Below are 21640 nucleotides of genomic sequence, written 5' to 3' on the forward strand. Positions count from 1 at the left end.
AGAAACACTGGGCTGGAAGAAACACAAGCTGGAATCAAGATTGCTGGGAGAAATATCAATCACCTCAGATATGCAGATGACACCACCCTTATGGCAGAAAGTGAAGAGGAACTAAAAAGCCTCTTGATGAAAGTGAAAGAGGAGAGTGAAAAAGTTGGCTTAAAGCTCAACATTCAGAAAACGAAGATCATGGCATCCGGTCCCATCACTTCATGGGAAATAGATGGGGAAACAGTGGAAACAGTGTCAGACTTTATTTTTGGGGGCTCCAAAATCACTGCAGATGGTGACTGCAGCCATGAAATTCAAAGATGCTTACTCCTTGGAAGAAAAGTTATGACCAACCTAGATAGCCTATTCAAAAGCAGAGACATTACTTTGCCGACTAAGGTCCATCTAGTCAAGGCTATGGTTTTTCCAGTAGTCATGTATGCATGTGAGTTGGACTGTAAAGAAAGCTGAGCGCCAAATAATCGATGCTTTTGAACTGTGGTGTTGGAGAAGATTCTTGAGAGTCCCTTGGACTGCAAGGAGATCCAACCAGTCCATTCTGAAGGAGATCAGCCCTGGGAATTCTTTGGAAGGAATGATGCTAAAGCTGAAACTCCAATACTTTGGCCACCTCATGCGAAGAGGTGACTCATTGGAAAAGACTTTGATGCTGGGAGGGAATGGGAGCAGGAGGAGAAGGGGACGACAGAGGATGAGACGGCTGGATGGCATCACTGACTCGATGGATGTGAGTCTGAGTGAACTCTGGGAGATGGTGATGGACAGGGAGGCCTGGCTTGCTGCGATTCATGGGGTTGCAAAGAGTCGGACACGACTGAGCAACTGAACTGAAAGCCAGATTTTTTTTATTTTTGGAAAGAAATATTCTAAAAAGTAACTGTAATCTTTAAAAGTGTCAAGGTCATGAAGCAAGGGAAAGACTGAGAAACAATCCCAGATTGAAAGAAACTAAAGCCCTACAACTAAATACAATGCCTGATTCTGATCTTGATTCTGGACTGAATCCAAGTCTGAATGCAGTCTGTCCTTTAATGCTGTGAAGAACATTATTGGGACAAGTGATGAAATTTGAATGGAGTCTAAGGGTTAGATGGTAGAAACATATCAAGGTTAACCTACTGGTACTGAAGTTGTATTGTGATTAAGTAGGAAAATGTCCTTGTTTGTAAATTCCCACCAAAGTATATGAGGTGATGTGCTATTTAATCAATAATATTCTCTCAAAAGATGCAAGAAAAAAATTATTTATACTGTATTTGCAACTTTTCTTTAGGTTTTAGATTTTTCAGAATAAAAATATATAATTTAAAAAAAAAAAAGACTAGCACAGGGTAAGCGGTTGAGGAGCATGGGAGCAGAAAAAGCCCAGGAGGTGCAGGCTGAAACATTAAAAGGCTGTGCGAGTGGGTCTGGGTGAGAAGGAGGCATTTAAGCAAAGACTTGAAGGAGCAAAGGTTAGGGAGTGAAGCAAGAAAATATCCTGGAAAGAACATTTCAGGACAGCAGAACAGAGTCCAAGGTAGGAGTTGGCCCAGCCTGATCTCGAAGCCACGAGGAGCCATGTAACTGTGAGCAGGGGGAAAGGAGTGGGAGGCGAGGTCCTGGAGAAAATCGTGGGGGAGGGAAAAAGTGGTGCCAGTGGTAAAGGACCCGCCTGCCAAGGCAGGAGATGTAAGAGATGTGGGTTCCATCCCTCGGTCGGAAAGGTCCCCTGGAGGACGGCGTGGCACCCACTCCAGCACTCTTGCCTGGAGAGTCCTGTGGGCAGAGGCGCCTGGCAGGCCACAGTTCATAGGGTCGCACAGAGTTTGGACACAACTGAAGCGACTTAGCACGCAAGCCCGAAAACCCCCGCAGGACCTGGGAGGCTGTTTCAGGGAGCTTGGCTTTTACTCCAAGTCTCGCAGCTGCTGCAGGGTTTTGAGCAGAGGAGTGACATGATCTAACGAGGCTTTAAAATAATTCCTTTGGTTGCTGTGCTGAGAACAGAGTACACAAGACAACTGGCCAGGATGCTTCAAAAATGTCGATGTCATGAAAGACCAAAAAAGATTGGGAGGTTGTTCTAAACAGAAGGAGACTGTAGAGACCTGACAAATGACTGCCATGTGTGACTTTTAACTTGATATTGGATTTTTTTTTTAAAGGCTCTAAGGCATCTTTTGGAGATAATTGAAGAAATTGTATGGACTGTATATTAGATTTTATTGCCTCAATATTAAATTCTTTAGGTATGACAATATACTATGCGAAATGTATTGGAGTTCCATTATTAGAATGTCTTTACTCTTAGGAGACACAAGTTGAAATATTAGAGGTGAAGTAACAAGATGTCTGCAATGTACTTTGAAATGGTTCAGAAAAACACACAGACAGCAAAAGAAAATACAAATCAATTAGTGAATCTAGGCGAAAGCTACATAGGTATTCATTGAGCTCCAAATGAAATATTCTTTCATTTCTTAAATATATTTCACAGTTTTCAAACTAACAGATTTTAAGAAGTATTTTAGTAGGGGTCCCCAGAGGGACAGATCCAACAGGAGACATACATGTACGTAAAGAGATTTATTATAAGGAGATCAGCTCATACAATTACAGAGGTGGGAAACCTCCATGGTGGCTGGGGTAAACTGGCAAACTGGAAACCCAGGAATGTTGCTCGTTTAGTTTCAGTCTTAATCAGAAGGCCTGAGATCCCATGGAGCTGCTGGCATACATTTTAGTCTGAAAGCCAACAGGCACAAGACCCTGTTCAGTTCAGTTCAGTTGCTCAGTCGTGTCTGACTCTTTGCAACCCCATGGACTGCGGCATGCCAGGTCTCCCTGTCCATCACCAACTCCCGGAGTTTACCCAAACTCATGTCCATTGAGTAGGTGGTGCTATTCAACCATCTCACCCTTCTCCTCCTGCCTTCAATCTTTCCCAGCATCAGGGTCTTTTCAAATGAGTCAGTTCATTGAATCAGGTGGCCAAAGTATTGGAGCTTCCGCCTCAGCATCATTCCTCCCAACAAATATTCAGAACTGATTTCCTTTAGGATGGACTGGGTGGATCTCCTTGCAGTCCAAGGGACTCTCAAGAGTCTCCTCCAATACCACAGTTCAAAAGCATCAATTCTTCAGCGCTCAGCTTTCTTTATAGTCCAACTCCCACATCCATACATGACTACTGGAAAAACCATAGCTTTGACTAGACAGACCTTTGTTGGCAAAGTAATGTCTCTGCTTTTTAATAAGCTGTCTAGGCTGGATCATCAAAAAAGCAAGAGAGTTCCAGAAACACATCTATTTCTGCTTTATTGACTATGCCAAAGCCTTTGACTGTGTGATCACAATAAACTGTGGAAAATTCTGAAAGAGATGGGAATACCAGACCACCTAAACTGCCTCTTGAGAAACCTATATCAGGTCAGGAAGCAACAGTTAGAACTGGACATGGAACAACAGACTGGTTCCAAATAGGAAAAGGAGTACATCAAGGCTGTATATTGTCACCCTGCTTATTGAACTTATATGCAGAGTACATCATGAGAAACACTGGGCTGGAAGAAACACAAGCTGGAATCAAGATTGCTGGGAGAAATATCAATCACCTCAGATATGCAGATGACACCACCCTTATGGCAGAAAGTGAAGAGGAACTAAAAAGCCTCTTGATGAAAGTGAAAGAGGAGACTGAAAAAGTTGGCTTAAAGCTCAACATTCAGAAAACGAAGATCATGGCATCCAGTCCCATCACTTCATGGGAAATAGATGGGGAAACAGTGGAAACAGTGTCAGACTTTATTTTGGGGGGGCTCCAAAATCACTGCAGATGGTGACTGCAGCCATGAAATTAAAAGACGCTTACTCCTTGGAAGAAAAGTTATGACCAACCTAGACAGCATACTAAAAAGCAGAGTCATTACTTTGCCAAAAAAGGTCCGTCTAGTCAAGGCTATGGTTTTTCCAGTGGTCATGTATGGATGTGGGAGTTGGGCTGTGAAGAAAGCTGAGCACCAAAGTATTGATGCTTTTGAACTGTGGTGTTGGAGAAGACTCTTGAGAGTCCCTTGGACTGCAAGGAGATCCAACCAGTCCATTCTGAAGGAGACAAGTCCTGGGTGTTCATTGGAGGGACTGATGCTGAGGCTGAAACTCCAATACTTTGGCCACCTCATGCGTAGAGTTGACTCATTGGAAAAGACCCTGATGCTGGGAGGGATTGGGGGCAGGAGGAGAAGGGGACAACAGAGGATGAGATGGCTGGATGGTATCACCGACTTGATGCACATGAGTTTGGGTGAACTCTGGGAGTTGGTGATGGACAGGGAGGCCTGACGTGTTGTGATGATTCATGGGGTCGCAAAGAGTCGGACACAACTGAGCAACTGAACTGAACTGAGGTTGGTCATAACTTTTCTTCTAAGGAGCAAGGTTAAGAACTGATATTTCAGTGTAAGTCCCAAGCCTGGATCCCTATTCTTGGGTTTCCCTTGTGGCTCTGTCAGTAAAGAATCTGCCTGCAGGGTGGGTAGACCTGGGCTCGATCCCTGGGTTGGGAAGATCCCCTGGAGGAGGAAATGGCAACCCACTCCAGTATTCTTGCCTGGAGAATCCCCATGGACGGAGGAGCCTGGCGGGCTGCAGTGCACGGTGTCAAAACGAGTCGGACATGATTGAGCGACTAAGCACAGCACCCAAGCCTGGAAGAAACCCAGCTCAAGGCAGTCAGGAAGAAGGAGTTCCCTCTATCTCTGAGGGTATTCAGCCTTTTGGAGCTATTCAGGGCTTCAACTGATTGGATGAGGCCCACTTATTTTGGGGAATCCCCTAATTCCTAACTAGGCCAATTCTGCAGTTGAAAGACCGACCCCCTCCACCCGGCCTCCTTCAAAAGCGCCCTGTGACCCGCCTGATTAGGACTACATTTCCCAAGGGCCCCGGGGACACCGGGTCGCGTCTCCCTCCCCTTTCTATTTCTTCTCCCCGCCAGGTCCCGCCCCTCTGGGCGTGCCAGCCAATGGCGCACCCTCCTCTTGCTGCGGCACTAACAGGACGAGGGCGGGAACGTTTCAGCAGCCGCGGGGGCCGGCCCTGTGGCCTGCGCTTCATCTTTTGAATCCGGGCAGCAGATTCGCCGCCGCAACGCGGCCCAAGCTAACTTTTTTCAAGAGTCAGGACTCGTTGACGGAGTCTCACTAGTCAAGAGCAGACGTAAAGAGAGGTAATATTATAATATTAATCTCTCCCCGCGGCTGCCGCCCGGTGCAGTCTTCAGGCCGCTCTTGCAGATGGTGAATCTGCTGCCGAACCTCGAGAGTCCGGTGACTCGGCAGGAGAAGATGGCGACCGTGTGGGACGAGGCTGAGGTACCCGCTGGGGAAGCTGGCGGTTCTGGAGCCCGGGCCACGGCGAGACCCCGCTGGCGGGAGGGGAGGCGGTGGCTGCGGGGGTCAAGGTCGAGCCCGGTCCCGGGATTGGGGCCGCTTGGTATGCGGTCGCGACTCCGTTCTGGGTTTTTTTTGCGGATAGTGGGTTAATTGAGGCAAAGAGTTGGCTAACTCACAGTGCTGAGTTAACTGCCTTGAATTTAAGGAAAAAAAAATTATTTTTTTCACAGCAAGATGGAATCGGGGAGGAAGTTCTCAAGATGTCCACAGAAGAGATCATCCAGCGCACACGGCTGCTGGACAGTGAAATCAAGGTGGGCAGTGAAGCCCCCTCTCCCTGCCCGCGGCCCCCCGCACACGGCAGGCCCTGGTGCTCTCACGTCGTCCCCAGCCTCGCTCGTAGAGGTGTGGGGACTGCGGTTTCCTCCTCAGACCAGAAAAAGAGAAAACTAAGTTTTAAAAGGGAGGGGGAGAGGGCCGGGGTGGGAGAGCAGGCCTGAGAGAAGGAATTGGCTGACTGCTGTTCCCAGCTTGGTCTTTCCAGTATTCCTCTTGAGAGGCTGTCTTTTAAGAAACCCCCATTTTACAGATGAGCAAACTGAGGCTAAAAGAGGTGTTTTTGTTGTTGTTGTTTTGTGTTTTACTGTGGTAAGATAAGGAGCCTGTAAGGAAAGGCAGAACCTGAAGCCCGTGTGTGCTCAACTCAAAGTCTGGCTTTTTCCCTTTACTACAACTGCTTACCCTGGAGGTTTCCCGTCGGGCCTCCTGTTTCGACCTTTACTGGTTGTGGACAGTCAGGCTGAGCATTCAGAGAGCCTTTGAGCTGAGTGAAAGGGGTGCAGGAGGGTTCCTCCGGCCGCCTGGATAAGGTGCTCCAATTAAGTGGCCCTCAGATAAGCTGAGGTAAGGCTGAGTATTTCCTTCCATTCACCCTCATCCCAGATCATGAAGAGTGAAGTGTTGCGAGTCACCCACGAACTCCAGGCCATGAAGGACAAGATCAAAGAGAACAGCGAGAAGATCAAAGTGAACAAGACCCTGCCGTACCTGGTCTCCAACGTCATCGAGGTGTGTGTGTATGTGGAGGGGAAGAGGGGTCAGTGGGGCTTGGAGACAGCCTGCCATTGGGGAAAGAGTGGGTGGGCCTCTTGAGGCCTAAATTGCATGTAGGATCTAAACCTCTTAGGTTCTCCTCCCCACTGTAAGTTTTCAGGGGAATATACAGGCCTGAAAAGGCATTGGAAGCTTCATGTTTCTTTTTCTACTGGGTATTTTTGCTCGGGGGACAGATGAGCTCTGTGCAGGGAAGCAACACCTGAGCAGAGATCACACTAATCTTCCGATTTATTAACCGTACCTTTGCTGGGCTCGGGGCTAGGCTGAGGAGTGAGGTAGGGATGGTGAGCCCTGGGAGTGTTGAGGTTGTCTAGGCCCCAGAAGTGCTGGGCTCTGCAGAGTACAGGGGGGCTGAGCAAGGCCTCTTGATATGAGCATCTTCCTCTTCCAGCTCCTAGATGTTGATCCCAACGACCAAGAGGAAGACGGTGCAAACATCGATCTAGACTCCCAGAGGAAGGGCAAGTGTGCGGTCATCAAAACCTCCACACGGCAGGTGAGGCTGGCTCAAGAGGGGAGTGCAGAGGCTGGGGGTGTGTGGGACAGGACTCGGGAGCCTGCCTGAGGGCAGCGACTGAGGCTGCACCTGGAATCCTTCTGCAGACCTACTTCCTGCCTGTGATTGGCTTGGTGGATGCCGAAAAGCTGAAGCCGGGAGACTTGGTGGTGAGTGGTGTCCCTGAGCCCAGGCGGGCCTTTTCCAGCCAGGTTTCTCCCACTGCTGAGCCGAGCCCCTGGCCCCGGCTTAGGTCACTGTGGGTCTTGAACGTTTGCAGAGCTGCCTGCCCTTTGACTCTTGTGTTGCCCAGTCCTGTGGCTCTCCTTTCACTCTGGACACCTGTCCCCCAGTCACTTAGGTAGGCCTTGCGCTGGGACAGAGCTGAGGCTTTCATGCTGTGTCCCCAGGGTGTGAACAAAGACTCCTATCTGATCCTGGAGACCCTGCCCACCGAGTACGACTCGCGGGTGAAGGCCATGGAGGTGGACGAGAGACCCACGGAGCAGTACAGTGACATCGGGGGCCTGGATAAGCAGATCCAGGAGGTGAGGGAGGCCCGGCGCCTCGGTGGCCCAGCGCTGCTCCTCCCGTGCCTCTTACCCTCGCAGCCTCTAGGGAGGCAGGGAAGCGGCCATGGAACAGTTTGGAAGACTGAGCTCTGGAGGGTCTGAACAACTTGCTCAGGATCTCAGACGGTTAGGGCCAGAGCCAGGACCGGAGCTCAGGCTCCTGTTCTTAGACCGTCCTTCTGCCCCGTCCTGCTGTTCTGGGAGTCCACCGCCAGCCTTGGTGGGAGTGAGCATTCTGTGTCCTCTGGATGTGGGGCAAGGAGACGGCCGTGTCCCTGAGTTGAGTGGGAGGGCTACAGATAGGGTTAGGCAGTGGGAGCCCACAGGGTTCCCTGTCCTCACCCAGGTCTTCTTCCTGGCAGCTAGTGGAGGCCATTGTCCTGCCAATGAACCACAAGGAGAAGTTTGAGAACTTAGGGATCCAGCCCCCAAAGGGCGTGCTGATGTACGGGCCCCCAGGTACGGGGAAGACCCTGCTGGCCCGGGCCTGTGCTGCGCAGACCAAGGTGAGTGCCTTGGGAAGGATGGGGGGAGATGGGCAGGAGCTGAAACTCAGCCGGGTGGGCTTGAATTGAAGGGGCCTCTTGTCGCGCCTTTGGCCTGATTCTGTCACCCCCCCCCCCCCCCGCAGGCCACCTTCCTGAAGCTGGCCGGCCCCCAGCTGGTGCAGATGTTCATCGGGGACGGTGCCAAGCTAGTCCGGGACGCCTTTGCACTGGCCAAGGAGAAAGCGCCGTCCATCATCTTCATTGATGAGCTGGACGCCATCGGCACCAAGCGGTGAGGGGTGCGGGGTCCCACCAGTTTGGGTCTGGATCCCCGCTCTTGCACCCTGCTTGCCCCGGGATGCTGGCAGCTCTGCCCGTGTGCTTGGGCTTCCTCATGCTCTTTGACTAGCTTCCCCGCTTCGTTTCTTTTCCCCCACCATCCTTTCTCCTCACAGGTGCCAGCAGGTTCCCCTCAGAGCTTCACTCACCGGCTCCCCCAGCCCCTCACGCAGGCAGAGCCTGCTTTCCCCTGCCGGGCCTCCCTGCTGCTCCGTGGCATAGTCGCTGGGCTCGCCACGGCCTCCAGGGCCCCTGTGTTGGTGCCCCGGCTCCCCTCCATCCTCACCCCGTCCCTGCCCTCACCTCCCCGCCGCCCCTGGCTTCCTCCAGGCGGCCCCTGTTTGCAGGCCCACTCGTTGGCAGAGATTCGCCACCTGCTCTTTTCTCTCTGGAATGTGCTTTTCCTTTTTCCCTGATCTCCACTGGTCGGTTGCCCAGCGATGTGTTTTCAGCCTTCAGATCTCAGCCTGAGGGACATTTCCTCAGGGACAGCTACCTGGGCCCCCTGTTGTATGCCAAGTCTGGGCCAGATCCTGTATTCCTTCTGAATTTTAGCTCAGTTTGTGATGGCACCTTCATCAGGGGTGCAGGCCAAGCAGCGGGTTTTGCTCACTGCTCTGTCCTCAGTTTGGCACCTGAGCCCAGGAGCTCTCACCTCTGACACCATTTCTGTGCTGGTCCCTGGGCTGGGGACCCCCAGGCTGAGCGGGACTCCTCTCAGCCCCGGGATGGGTTGGGTTGGGCTTCCGGTGGTGGAACAGGGGAGGGCGCCCCCCGAGCTGTGGCCTCACCAGTGTCTCCTTTGGGGCCCAGCTTCGACAGTGAGAAGGCCGGGGACCGGGAGGTGCAGAGGACCATGCTGGAGCTGCTGAACCAGCTGGACGGCTTCCAGCCCAACACCCAAGTGAAGGTGAGTGTTGTCTTCACAGGGGAAGAAGGGGCGCTGAGGTCCGGAATCTCCTGTCGTTTCACTGGCGCGGCTCAAGTTAGAGGCGGTCTTGAGTATCCGGTGCCGTCTCACCTGACCCGGGCCGCCTCCTTGCCTGTCGGGGCCGTGCCTGTCGCCAGTCTCTGAAGCTCCCTCTTCATTCAAGCAGCCACGTCTCCTCCTCAGGTCATCGCGGCCACCAACAGAGTGGACATCTTGGATCCCGCCCTGCTCCGCTCAGGCCGCCTGGACCGCAAGATCGAGTTCCCCATGCCCAACGAGGAGGCCCGGGCCAGAATCATGCAGATCCACTCCCGGAAGATGAACGTCAGGTGGGAAAAGTCCCGAGCGAGGCGCTGAGACCTCAGGGGCGGCAGAGCCGTCCCAGTCCTCCTCGTACTGAGCTTCCCCGGGCTTCCCCTCTCCCTCCACCTCCCATTCACGCAGCGCTGTCCCCACAGCGGCCTCCGTTTCTCCCAGGTGCCTGACCTGACACAGAGCCTTACTGGGGCCCGGGATCCTTAGCGTTCACCTGCACACACACCCCTGCCCCCGGGATCGGAAGGCGAGCTGGCCCAGGCCGTTTCCTGGCCTCCCCCGCTGCCAGGGGCCAGGCAGACCTGGGTTCAGATCTGTGTGACCGTCCGCAGGTGGCATAAGCCTTGGTTTTCTTCCTGGGACTTGGGGGTGAGAGCTGCAACCTCCTGAGGTTGTGATAATGTCAGGTGCAGTGCTTGGCGCAGGAGGGGAGTCGGTCCAGTGCTGCGCTGGTGCAGGCCCTGTGCTGCCTGAGAGACAGTCGGATGGCTGTCTTCTGTCTCCATGACCTTCTGCTCCCCCCAGACTGGATCCTGGGGTCCAGGTGCATCTCGAAGGCTGGAGACATGAGAAATGACTTGGTCAAACCTACTCTGACCTCCCTCCCTCATGCCTCCCCCCTGCCCTGTGCAGAGGGACGGAGGGACGAGGCCCAGTGGGGAAGGGACTCGCCTGTGATCCGGGCGAGTCAACCTCGCTGCCTGAGGGAGCGTGTAGGGGACAGCTGCTCTTCCTGCCCCCCTCCCTGTAAGTCACTGAGTCTCGCCCCACCTCCCCACAGTCCTGATGTGAACTACGAGGAACTGGCCCGCTGTACGGATGACTTCAATGGGGCCCAGTGCAAGGCAGTGTGTGTGGAGGCGGTGAGTGTGGGCCGCGGAGGGTGGGCGCTTCATACCACCTCCCTGCTTAGGCTGGTGGAGGCGGCCGAGGGTGGGGCTGAGAAGGTGGAGGCCTCCGGGAGCTGGGCTGGGGCTTGGGGAGGGGCCCAAGAGCCTGTCTGTTCTGGGGCGTGGGGAGGGGCCCAGAGCCTGTCTGTCTGTCTGGGGGCTGGGGCGTGGGGAAGGACCCAAGAGCCTGTCTGTCTGTCTGGGGGCTGGGGCGTGGGGAAGGACCCAAGAGCCTGTCTGTCTGTCTGCAGGGCTGGGGCGTGGGGAGGGACCCGAGAGCCTGTGTGTCTGTCCTGGGGGCTGGGGCATGGGAAGGGACCCAGAGCCTGTCCGTCTGTCTGGGCGCAGGGCATGATTGCGCTGCGCAGAGGCGCCACGGAGCTCACCCACGAGGACTACATGGAGGGCATCCTGGAAGTGCAGGCCAAGAAGAAGGCCAACCTGCAGTACTACGCCTAGGGGCCTCCTGCTGGCAAACCTGCACAATAAAGGATGCTTCTGTTCCTGCCGCCTGTCTGTCTTGCCTTCCCTGGGCCTTGGGTAGAGGAGTAGGGTTGTATGCTGGAGGCCCTTCCCTGGGTGCTGCTGCTGGAAACCTGAGCGAGCCATGGGCCTCAGACCAGTTGTCAGGGCAGGGCCCCCTGGCAGGGATGGGTGTGTGCCCCAGCTGCTCCCTGGGGTCTCCTGGCCTCCAGACCCCTCTGACTGCACACTCCCCACCCCGCCTCTCAGTCTGAGCTTCTGAAAATTCTTGTTAACCTGCAGCTCACCTGAGGGGCCCACACAGAAGCCAAACTAGTGTTTCCCTTCCTTTTGAATCTTGGTGCTCTGGCCCTCGACCTTGCTTCCTGGTAAAGCCAGGCCCTGGGCCTTGGCTCCCTGGTTCCTGGCTGCCAAGCCTTCTGTTTGTCTCCACATCCTGGTTCGCTGTTGGCCCATTTCCTCCCGCTGAAAAATGAGCTTCAAGCAGATCCACTGAGAGCCCTTCTAGGCCTAACCCCGCTCACGCTGTGTCCTCTCCCTCCCCCGGTCCTGCCCCCAGCCCTGTCCCTGTGACGCCCCACGTCCTGTCAGAGCCCTTTACCATCTTGCTGGTCATCTGCCTGCCACCCACCCAGCTCTGCCGCCTGAAAGCTGACCGGGTGGTTCACGGCTGGCTGAGGGCTCGGCCTGGGCCACATGCTTTGCGGATCTTGCACATAATTGTATCTGGTTAATCTCAGCCACCAGTAGGGCAGCCCTATTTTATGGATGCATCTGAGCAGCTGGGCCAAGACCACACAACTCTTAGATGGCATAGCCAGGATTCAAACCTAGGAGTGAACACAAAGCCTACTGTGTTGTCGTTAGCAGGTTTGACTCCCTCCCGCCCCCTCAAACAGCCTGGTAAAACAGCAACCCTTTGAGAACGCCCCATCGGCTCTCACTTGCCCCCTGGCAAGAGCCCCTTACCCTCTTTTTCCATCCCCTCTGAGAGGCCGTGTCCACACTCCCAGAACTGCTGCCGCCTGCCAGCAAGTCCGGAAGCCCCTCCCTCTCCCACTGCCGCCAGCCTGAGTCAGGGGGCACCCCCGCTGCGCGCTCCTTGGTGATCGGTCCCACTGACTTCCACCCCCCCCCCCACCATTCCACAGCAGCCCCAGCACAGCCTCTGATGGGGCTCTGTCCCTCTCCTGGGCGTCCCCACCTGAGTGAGGCCTCAGGCTTCTCACCCCTGACCTCGGAGCCCCCATCTGTAAATGGTACCTGGCTGCCTCCCTCAGCGGGCTGAGTGCACTGAAGTCCCGCGCCTGCTGAGGGCTGGTGGGGACCCTCCATTCATCAGGCCTGGGCCCACCAGGCCCTGGCTGTCACGAACAGGTAGACCAGGTCCCTTTTCACTGAAGATAGTGAGTCAGAGCCAGGCCTTCCCCGCCACGGAGCCAGCCGACCTTGGCGTCACACCCTGAACCAGACTCCGTGCTCCCCCCACCACCTGCAGAAGGTGGGAGAGGAAGCGGGCTCCCCATCCGCCTTCTCCCAGGAAGCAGCTCCTGATGCTGGCTTTACTCAGCCTGTTCACTGGAGGGGAGGGTGTGGTTTAGAATAAAGATCTCATTTTTTCTTTTTAACAAAAAATAATTTCATGGAGGCCAAACCTGGAGACGACTTTGTGGGTGGAGCTCCCTCCCGTGGTGAAGTTGCTTAGGCCAGGCTGGGAAGAAGCCCTTGGTTCACAGGTCTGCGAGAACACCAGCCTTGGGGGTGACGTGGGCTACAATAGCCTAGAACCAGGCTTGTTTTATTGACATAAGCTAACAACAGAACAAGCCAGAGAAACGTGGAATGTTTATACCCTGTTCGGAGAAGCAGCTCAAGAGAGTGCAAAGATGAGCAGAAGGGCTGAAGGTGGGGATGACAGGCTGGGCAACCTGCAGGAGCTGTGCGCAGAGCAGCCAACCTGGCGGGGACACGAGGTGCCCGGCTTTCGTGTGCAGAACAGAGGCAGCCAGTTCGTGTATATTTATTTGCATCTCATCTATACAACAAGTTATTTACAGATACAAACGGAACCACAGCAAAACTGCTATAAAACCGATCAGCCCCTCCTGATGGCAACTCCTCCCGACGCCCACGGCCAAGCGGCGGGGCTGGAGCCTGGCTGTGGAGCAGGCCAGCTGAGTACCTGGGCCTCGGCCAAGGGAAATAGCTGGGGATTATGGCTTCAGCATTCTCCCGGAGCACATTCCTGAGTGCTGACAACGTGGAGCCCTCACCGCCCCCACCCAGCCCCACCCGCGGCGGCGGCGGGGGAAGGGGGCCTGTGGGGGGGGCGGGCGGGCAGCCACCGTTCCCTGTCTTCCTGTCCCTAGAGTGTCTGCCGGACCCCGGGCTGGCAGGAGCACCCAAGTGGATGGGGAGGACACTGGCCTGGGGCTGCTTGCTGCCCTGCTGGCTGCTGTTTGGCAGCTGGAGGTGGCAAGAGCTGCTGGCGCTGCCAGGGAGCGTTCGCAGCGGGGGAACAGGAGCCGGCCCAGGGCTGACGGGGAACAGGTCTTAGAAAGCATCTCCCAGCTCCGTGCTGGGTGGAGCAGGACCATCAGCGCTGAGTGGAGCTGGGGGCGAAGCAGCCGCCTCTCCTCTCTTTGGCCTCGGAGCTGGTGAAGGGAGGACCGGGCCACGGCCGAGAAAAGGTGCCCAGCCTTGGTCCCTGGCTGCTCGGAGCCGGGTGCACGCGCCCAGGGGCTTACCCCCAAGGCCCAGGGGCCCCGAGGCCTCAGCGGGGGACAGCCTTGGGGCTCGCTGCAGGCCTGGTTCCTGGGGCGGCTCGCTCCTCCCAGCGTCCTGCGCAGACGCCTCTGCTTGGGATTGGCGCTCCCTGCCTCACTGCTGACTCCGGGGGTGCAAGCCCACGGGGTGGCAGGGGGAGACCAGTGGGCGGGCCCGGGCGTCAGGGATCACAGTGTCGGCCTCGCACACACCTCTGGCCACATGTGCACAACACGCACACACACACCCCACCCTCGGGTTGGCGGCGCACTCGCTCTCTGACACACGCATATTCACTCACTCACTCACACACACACACACACACACACACACACACGGTCACAGAGTGAATCCGAGTCTCTTATTGCTGTGCAGGGGTGGGGCGCCGGGGACAGTCACTCCACGAAGACCGAGAACAGCACCATTACCACGATGCCTGCACAGAGCAGAAGCACCTGCTGCAGGGAGTGCCTGCGGGCGAGAGGGCCGGGGCTCAGGGGGCCGCACGGGCCGACGGGCAGCGGGCAGGGGCCTGCCAACGGCAGTGCCAGTGGGCAGCTCACCACGGGTCATCTTCCTCCAGGAGATCGGGCAGCACGTTCACCAGGGCGATGTAGAGAAAGCCGCCGGAGGTGAAGGGCAGGATCCAGGCCACCGTCTCCTCTGCAGCAGGGGGAGGAGCCCTGACTGGCTGGGGGTGCTGGGCGGCCACGTGTACCAACCGACCCCCCTCCCGTGAGGTGGACCCGGGCAGAGCCGGGCTTGGATACCCGGGTCAGGGCAGCCGTGCCCTTCGGCCAGAGCCCCTCTGCAGACCGCCACCACCCCCACGCCCGTACCTACTCCCTTGGGGGACTGCGCACAGATGGCGAAGCAGGCGCCCAGCAGGCCCCCCAGTGCCGTCGAGAGCTGCAGCTTGGCTGCGCTCCATCGGTCAAAGCCGGCCCGGAGCAAGATGGCAAAGTCGCCCACCTGAGGGGAGGTCCAGATGATCACTCTGGGCCCCGGTGGGGCCAGACGCCCTGAGCATCTCAGGTGTGGATGGGTCCACCAAACCCCGAGCAGCAGCCCCATCGCTGGGACCCCCGGCCTACATCCCCTCTGCTGAGCCCCCAGTCCCGAGGCGGCTGGGGCGCGGCTGCAATGGTGGCTGTGGCCTGAGTAGACTGAGGGGCCCCAGGCCTCTGGTGCAGCCCCCCAAGCCAGCCATTGCTGGGCAGTCCCACCCAAAGTACCCCCACCAGCTGCACACCCCCATGGCTGATCACGGGGACCCTGCGGCACTCACCTCATGGGGGATCTCATGCAGCAGGATGGCCATGGTGGTCAGGAGCCCGATCTGGAGGGAAGGGAGTGGGGGGGGGTCTGTGTTGAGGGCACCCACCTGTCCACTCATCCTACCAGTATCTGCCCTGGGTGCCTTGGCTGGACACCGTTGGGCTCCTAGAAATACAGACGCGAATACAACAGACCAGGAATCCGCCCCCGAGAAGCTAACAGTCGGTGGGGGGAGAGGCAAGGGCCCAGTAAACACAGAAGGAGCCGTGTGACTACACACCGTGACAGGGGCCACGGGGACCGGATGGACTACGTGCCATGGGACGCGAGGGGCCTGACAGATGAGGGGTCAGCAGAGGCCTCTTTGAGAAAGTGCTTTTGGAACGGAGGCCTGAAGGATGAGAGTGGGAGAAAGAACATTCCCAGCAGAGGCAGCAGGGAGGAAGGAGCCACCAGAGGGGGATGAGGTGGGCCAGTTCCAGGGTGCTGGACCTCGGGGCCCAGGCACAGAGCGCAGAAGGAGCAGGAGTGGGGAGAAGCGTCTAGAAGCAGGCAGGGGCCGAGTCTAGCAGCTTGGCTGAGGCCCGTGGTCCCAACGAGGAGTGTTTGCAGTAAGGAGGCTGGGATAAGGTGCTGGGTGCGGGGAGCGTGGAGGAGGCAGGTGGACTGGAGGCAGGGCCACCGGGTCAATGCGGGCCCCACATGCCCATCACGCTGGCCTGCGCCCCCGCCCCGCCCCAGCCCCACTCACCTTCTTGCTCACTAGGAAGCTGGCGGCCACAGCCAGCCCGTGGGTGAAGTTGTCTATGGTGTTGGCCAGCAGGTTGAGATAGCCACTGACCTGGGTGAGGAGGGACAGGGTTGGGTTGAGCCGGGCAGGCGGGCCTGAGCCGGGCCGGCCACTCGGGGTGGGGCAGCTGTAGGAAGGCGGGCCCCAAGCGGGCCACTCACTTTGATGTTCCGGACCACGGCGCTCAGGCCGGGCTCTGCAGCCGGCTGGGCCAGATAGTGGCCTCCATTGAGCGCGGCAGCAGCTGCGGGATCTTTGCTGGGGGCCTAGGGCCAGGAGAAGGGGGGAGAGGTGACATTAGATGCCCCCTACTTGGCCAGGGTAAAGGGAGTGAGACAGGGGAGACCCCTTTTATCTGGCTAGACCTCACTGCTCAACCAGCTGGGTGACCCCAGACCCAACAGGCCCTCTGCCCTCCATGCTGCTGTCACTATCATCCATGGGGACAAGTCACAGCAGGGGCTGGGGCCCGGATCCTTCCAGACAAGCTGGCCCAGCCTCCTAGAGCTCCCAGGAAAGGGCCGAGAGACCGTCTTTTTTAGGGCTTGACTCAAAACCTGAATATTCATTGGAAGGGCTGATGCTGAAACTCCAATACTTTGGCCACCTAATGCGAATAACTGACTCACTGGAAAAGACCCTGACGCTGGGAAAGACTGAGGGTGAGAGGAGAAGGGGACGACAGAGGATGAGATGGTTGGATGGCATCACCAACTCGATGGACGTGGGTTTGAGTAAACTTCGGGAGTTGGTGATGGACAGGGAGGCCTGCCGTGCTGCAGTCCATGGGGTCACGAAGAGTCGGACACGACGGAGGGCCTGAACTGAACTGACTCAAAACCTGGGCCTCCAGGCCCTAGCACCACCACAGAACGAAGGCTGACCTGTGTAGGCTCTGGAGTTTGGGGCTCACCTGGCTGTTCTCCTCCTTCCCTTTTCTGTCCAGGAACAACTTCTCCAACACCAGGAAGGTCAGGAAGCCAGCAATGACCCACAGTCCCAGCTGCTGTTGCTGCTGCAGGCTCCGCCCCTCACCACCTGCAGGGGGCAGCACTGACGAGCCAGGCCAAGCCAGGGCCACAGATCCCGGGCGTCGCCATTGGAACCGGGGCACCGGGACCGTGATAGAGGTCCAGGAACCCCTTTCCCAGTCATTCTGCAGAGTGGGCAGGGCCTAGGCCATTCCTGGGCCTGGACACCAGCTCCCACCCACTGCCCACCACCCTCCTGGCCTCCCCCCAGCCTGTGGCCTCACTCACCAGAGCTGGCACTGTTCGTGTAGGCCCACGCCTCGGGGAGCAGGTGGAGAAACACATTGCCCAGAAGTCCCCCCAAGGCAAAGCTGAGCAGCTGTTTCAGGCGCCGTGCCCCAGCTACAAGGCAGAGATGCGGGACCTGGGAACCGAGGCCAAAGTCCCTGGCCTGACCCCTTCCCCACCCAGCTTACTGGGCTCCTAGTGTGATCCCAACCAGACTGCACCTCTCTAGAAGGCTGGACGTGGGCTGCTGGCCTCCCCGGGCCCCCAGCCTCCAGCCCCAGTAGGGGCTGGTGTTCAGAAGGAATTCACCGCGTCCTGCAGGGCGCCTGTGGAGCCACTATTGCTCCAGGGCTAAGACAGCGGACAGGCCCCAGCTCCCAAAGCCAGCAGCTGCTAAGTCTGGGCAGATTATTTCCAGGACTCAGTCTTATCATCTGTAAACTGGGGACAATTATATCTATCTGACAGTGAGTGATCTTGAGGAAATGAAATGACAACATGTACGGGAAATGCTTATTAAAGTGGAGTTTTTCTCTTCTCAGCCACTGATACTCTCAGCAAAGTGGCAGAGATCTGACAACTTGTGCAGACTTAGAATACCCAGAGTTGGAAGTGCCCTAAAGGGGCTGTCGCAAAACCCTTGGTTCAGTAGACAAACTGAGGCCCAGAGGGAAAAGGTGGCTTGGTGGTGGGGGTATGATCCCAGGGTAGCTACTGCTTCCAGGCTGTGTGACCTTGGGCTCCTCGAAGAACTTCTCTGTGCCCGTGCGTCCCCATTTGTAACACAGAGCTAACAATCTAAGTCCTCCCTAGGCTGACCCCGCAGGGACACCATGAGAGGGGCAGGAGCGCCGGGCCTGAAGAGGGCTGTGCTCACAGCTGCGGTGCCAGCCCTCAGCCCAGTGCCCAGCACGGCTGCATGCATGTCCATCTGCTGAATGAACGGTTCCTAAGCCTGGCAGGCAGCACAAGTCCCTGGGGGACCCTCGCTTCCAAGGTTCCCAGGTCTGGTCCAGAACTTCCATGACATTGTCCTGGCTGGGGGCGACAGGCACCTGCATCTGGTCCTGTTTCACTTTCATCACAGAATGTCACTGTGGACATGCGCACATGGTAGGAAGGGGAAGCCAAGGAAAGCCCTCTGCCACGCCTGCGCTCACCTCCCAGGTGCCCTCCCTAGAGGAGGCGGGCTGCCAGCCTCTCGGTGTTCCAGGGAAGGCCGCCCTGGGGGCTCTGGGTCTGAGCACCCTTTTGCACACTGAATGGGGGCTGAAGTGAGAGGCGGCGCTTTTTACAGGGCACTGGCTGGTGAACATGGAGCCCCTTCCCAGCGCTGGGCAGTCTTTTTTTTTTTTTCATGTTAACTGCTTAATTTATGTGTGTTGGGCCCACCACCCCTACCCTTGCAGGGGTCACCATGGCACCACGTGCCACACGAAGCCAGCCTCGCTGTGGTCGGAGCCCGGGACGTAAGCCTGCACACTCCACGCCTAAGCATGGTTGAGACAGCAAGGAAACTCTGGCCAGAGGTGACACCTAGTCCCCTTGCTCATCAGGTCTGTGTATAGCGTTTCATGTATCACCCCAGAGGTATAACATCAGGACGGGCTGAATAGCAACCGTCTTCTCCTGCACCATCCCACCCGCTCCACCAGTACCACTACCTCACGTCTCAGTAAGATCCCAAACCCACAAGGTGACACTCGGGGGAGGCAGGTCCACTTGTGTTCAAGAACGCCCCCCTCCCAGGTCTGGAAGCCAGGGTGGACGATATCCCCCAGGCTTTCCAGTGGCTGGGCAGCCTTCCAATCGCTTTACCGATATTAGTTCATTTAATCGTCACAATAACACCTATGAAGTTTATACTGTTATTATCCCCTTTTTTAAGGTTGGGACCTTGAGGCAGAGCCAAGTTAAGGAACTCACGCAACACTACCCAAAGTGGCAGAGCCAGGCTTTGAACCCCAGGCAGCCTGGCGTCCTATTTCCAGCCTTGCCTCTTGCTTCACAGTGAACGTTCGCTGACGTTCATCTTTCAGAATAAACAGGTGCACAGACGGATGAACAAAGAAGCACGGCGCAGCCCGGCTCACTGGACCGCGGGGAAGAGCTGTACTCAGTCCAGCCCTCTGCCTCAGACACGCTGCCGCCCGGGACGAGACCCGGCTCTCCCAGGAAGGGCAGCGGCATGGTTCCCCAGTCACCTGCTGCCCCTGGGTGCCGGAGGGGGGATCACTCACCTTCTGAGCGCAACGTGGTCCCCATCTCCAAGGGAATGACAAGCAGAGGGAAGACCCCGCTGAGCCCCACCATGAGCGAGCCCAGGAGGGAGCAGATCCACGTCTCCAGCCTCTCTCCACTCAGCAGGGCCCCCCAGGACTCACTCTCCTTATTGTCCAGGCGACAGGCTGCTGCCACCCCCCGGCTCCGGAGGGCCTGCTGGGAGCCCCCAGCCCCTCCCAGGAGCTCCAGGGCAAGAGCCACGAGGAAGAGGAGCCTCTGTCCCGCCATGCCGATGCCGGGGCAGGGACATCCAGGCATGCCACGTGCTGAAAAAACACACAAAGGCCGCTTGCATGAGCAGCCACTGTTGGCCGCGCACCTGCTTAGAAAATGTGGCACCTGGACCCTCCCTGCGCTCCCGGTGGCCACGGTGCCCACCCTCCTGCCTGCCTCCCCCAGGGCCTCCAAGGACCCCTGTGAGGGGTGCACAGAGCAATGGGGCTCTGCTCCTCCACACCCCACTTCCAAAGACCACACACTTTTTTTTTCCTTGGGAGCCAGTTCCAGACTTTGTGTCAGCCTGTCCGCCTAGGGCTAAACTTTCCTTAATGACAGGGTGAGGCGCTGGCTGGGTTCCCTTCAGCCACCGGCAGGCCCGCTCCATCAGGGTGTCTGGCTGCCAGGGGAGAAAGCTTGGCTACCAGGATGCGCCCCAATGAGGACACCCCCAGGGGCGGCGGCTGGCGGCACTGTCTAGCTTGACGGGACGAGCTTAGGAAACTCAGGTGGCGGAAGCCAAGCAGCTGGGCTAGGTCAAGACCATCAGGGCTTCTTCCTAGGAAATGAGTCTAATATCCCGGGGCCCGGAGACAGACAGGAGGCGAGGTAAGACAGAAGAGAGAGGCTCCTTCAGTGACTAGTAGCCTCCCAGATGCACGGGGCACGGACATCCAAGACCCACCCTTAGCTCTGTGCTCCACGCTTAAAGCTGCTGGGCTTGCGGCGCTGTGTGCTCAATAGCTCAGCCCTGTCGACTCTTTGCGACCCCGAGGACTGCAGCCTGCCAGGCTCCTCTGTCCATGGGGATTCTCCAGGCAAGAATACTGGAGTGGGCTGCCGTGCCCGCCTCGCCTGACTGTGGACAAGTCCCTAAAGCTCTTCTCTGAGCCCTTAGTCTCCTCCTCCTCCGAGGGAGATCAGTATGGCCTCCCTCACTTGGTCGTGATGGTGAGATGAGTTTGCCCATCGGGTGAGCCTGCCTGGCATGGTGAAGGTACAGAGAGCCCTCCTCACGTTAAGGGGCAGCCCGAGTATACCCAGCGGGCAGATCACAGGATCTGGATGTGAGTCAACCAAGAGGGAAGTTCAACCTGGAAACTCAGGCATGAGGTTTAAATGTGGTCGGCCCAGCCTCAGGCCGGCTGTGACCTTGAGCCGGTGATGTCCTTGCCTCAGTTTCCTCATCTCCTGATGGAGGTGGGAGGGAGGGAAAGCAGCTGGAAGAGACGCTAGGGTCTGGGATCTCCAGGCCATAACGGGACCCTGATGAAACCCACTGGGCTCCACTGGGGACCAAAGGCGGGACTGCGGGCAGGAGGCCGGGCTTGGGAGGCAGAGGCGGGTCACGGTTAGAGGTGAGGGGGCCCCAAGTGTGGAACAGGAGATGGGGGGTACCGAGAGAGTCAGAGAGGAAGAGAGAAGGGGGGAAGCAAGAGCGGCAGAGTGAAGAGGGGGAGAGCCAAAAACAGATGCGGAGCGGGGAGAGATGGGGACGACGCGTGGGACACAGAGGAGAAGAGCCCAAGGAAGTTTTAAGTCCCGCGCGAGAGGCCCAGGTCTGACCTGGACCAAGGGGATCGGCAGAGTCCGTCCCGTCCGGGGCTCCGGCCCCGGGCGTCGGGCGGTCACTCACCGTGCGGCGGCGGCGGCGCTCCGGGCGGCCCCGGCCATCCAGCTGCTGCGCCGCGCCCCGCCCCGGCTCTGCCCCGCCCGGCCCGGCGCCCCCCTCCGCCCGGGCCCGGAGCCGCCCCCAGCGCGCGGCCACGTCACACGGGACCTGTCCGGAACCCGGCGCGCCGCGCGCCGCGGGGTCGCGGGGGGAGCGGCGGCAAAGGGGCGCGCTTCCGCCTCGAGGCTGTGGGGGACCCAGGAGGCTGGCGCACTTCCGCTCGGGCCGGACCGGGGACGGCGGCGGGGAGCGTCGGGCGGAAGTGGGAGCCCCGTGGGCACCCGGCTCGGCCTGGCTGCGCGAGGGTGGAGGCAGCGGCCCCCGCAGGGACCGCGAGCGGCCGGGGGACTTGGGCTTGC

General features: G+C 57.8%; 2 protein-coding genes across 2 annotated transcripts; one reads left to right on the plus strand and one right to left on the minus strand.

The window, feature by feature from the left end:
* Positions 5101-11043, plus strand: PSMC3 (proteasome 26S subunit, ATPase 3). The gene is made up of 12 exons (XM_013969885.2): positions 5101-5366; positions 5618-5701; positions 6330-6455; positions 6895-6999; positions 7107-7169; positions 7410-7547; positions 7934-8077; positions 8203-8351; positions 9212-9308; positions 9513-9658; positions 10426-10507; positions 10883-11043. Exons 1-12 carry the CDS (start codon positions 5289-5291, stop codon positions 10991-10993), a joined length of 1323 nt encoding a protein of 440 aa, XP_013825339.2. The 5' UTR covers positions 5101-5288; the 3' UTR covers positions 10994-11043.
* Positions 14098-21312, minus strand: SLC39A13 (solute carrier family 39 member 13; the record flags this gene model as incomplete). The annotated part of the gene is given in 10 exon segments (NM_001286991.1): positions 14098-14254; positions 14347-14446; positions 14623-14755; positions 15072-15122; positions 15813-15902; positions 16013-16117; positions 16765-16889; positions 17111-17224; positions 19351-19659; positions 21246-21312. Coding segments are annotated over 9 exon segments (1095 nt in total). The 3' UTR covers positions 14098-14178.

Source organism: Capra hircus, chromosome 15 (assembly GCF_001704415.2).
Source record: "Capra hircus breed San Clemente chromosome 15, ASM170441v1, whole genome shotgun sequence".
NCBI classification, from domain to species: domain Eukaryota; kingdom Metazoa; phylum Chordata; class Mammalia; order Artiodactyla; family Bovidae; genus Capra; species Capra hircus.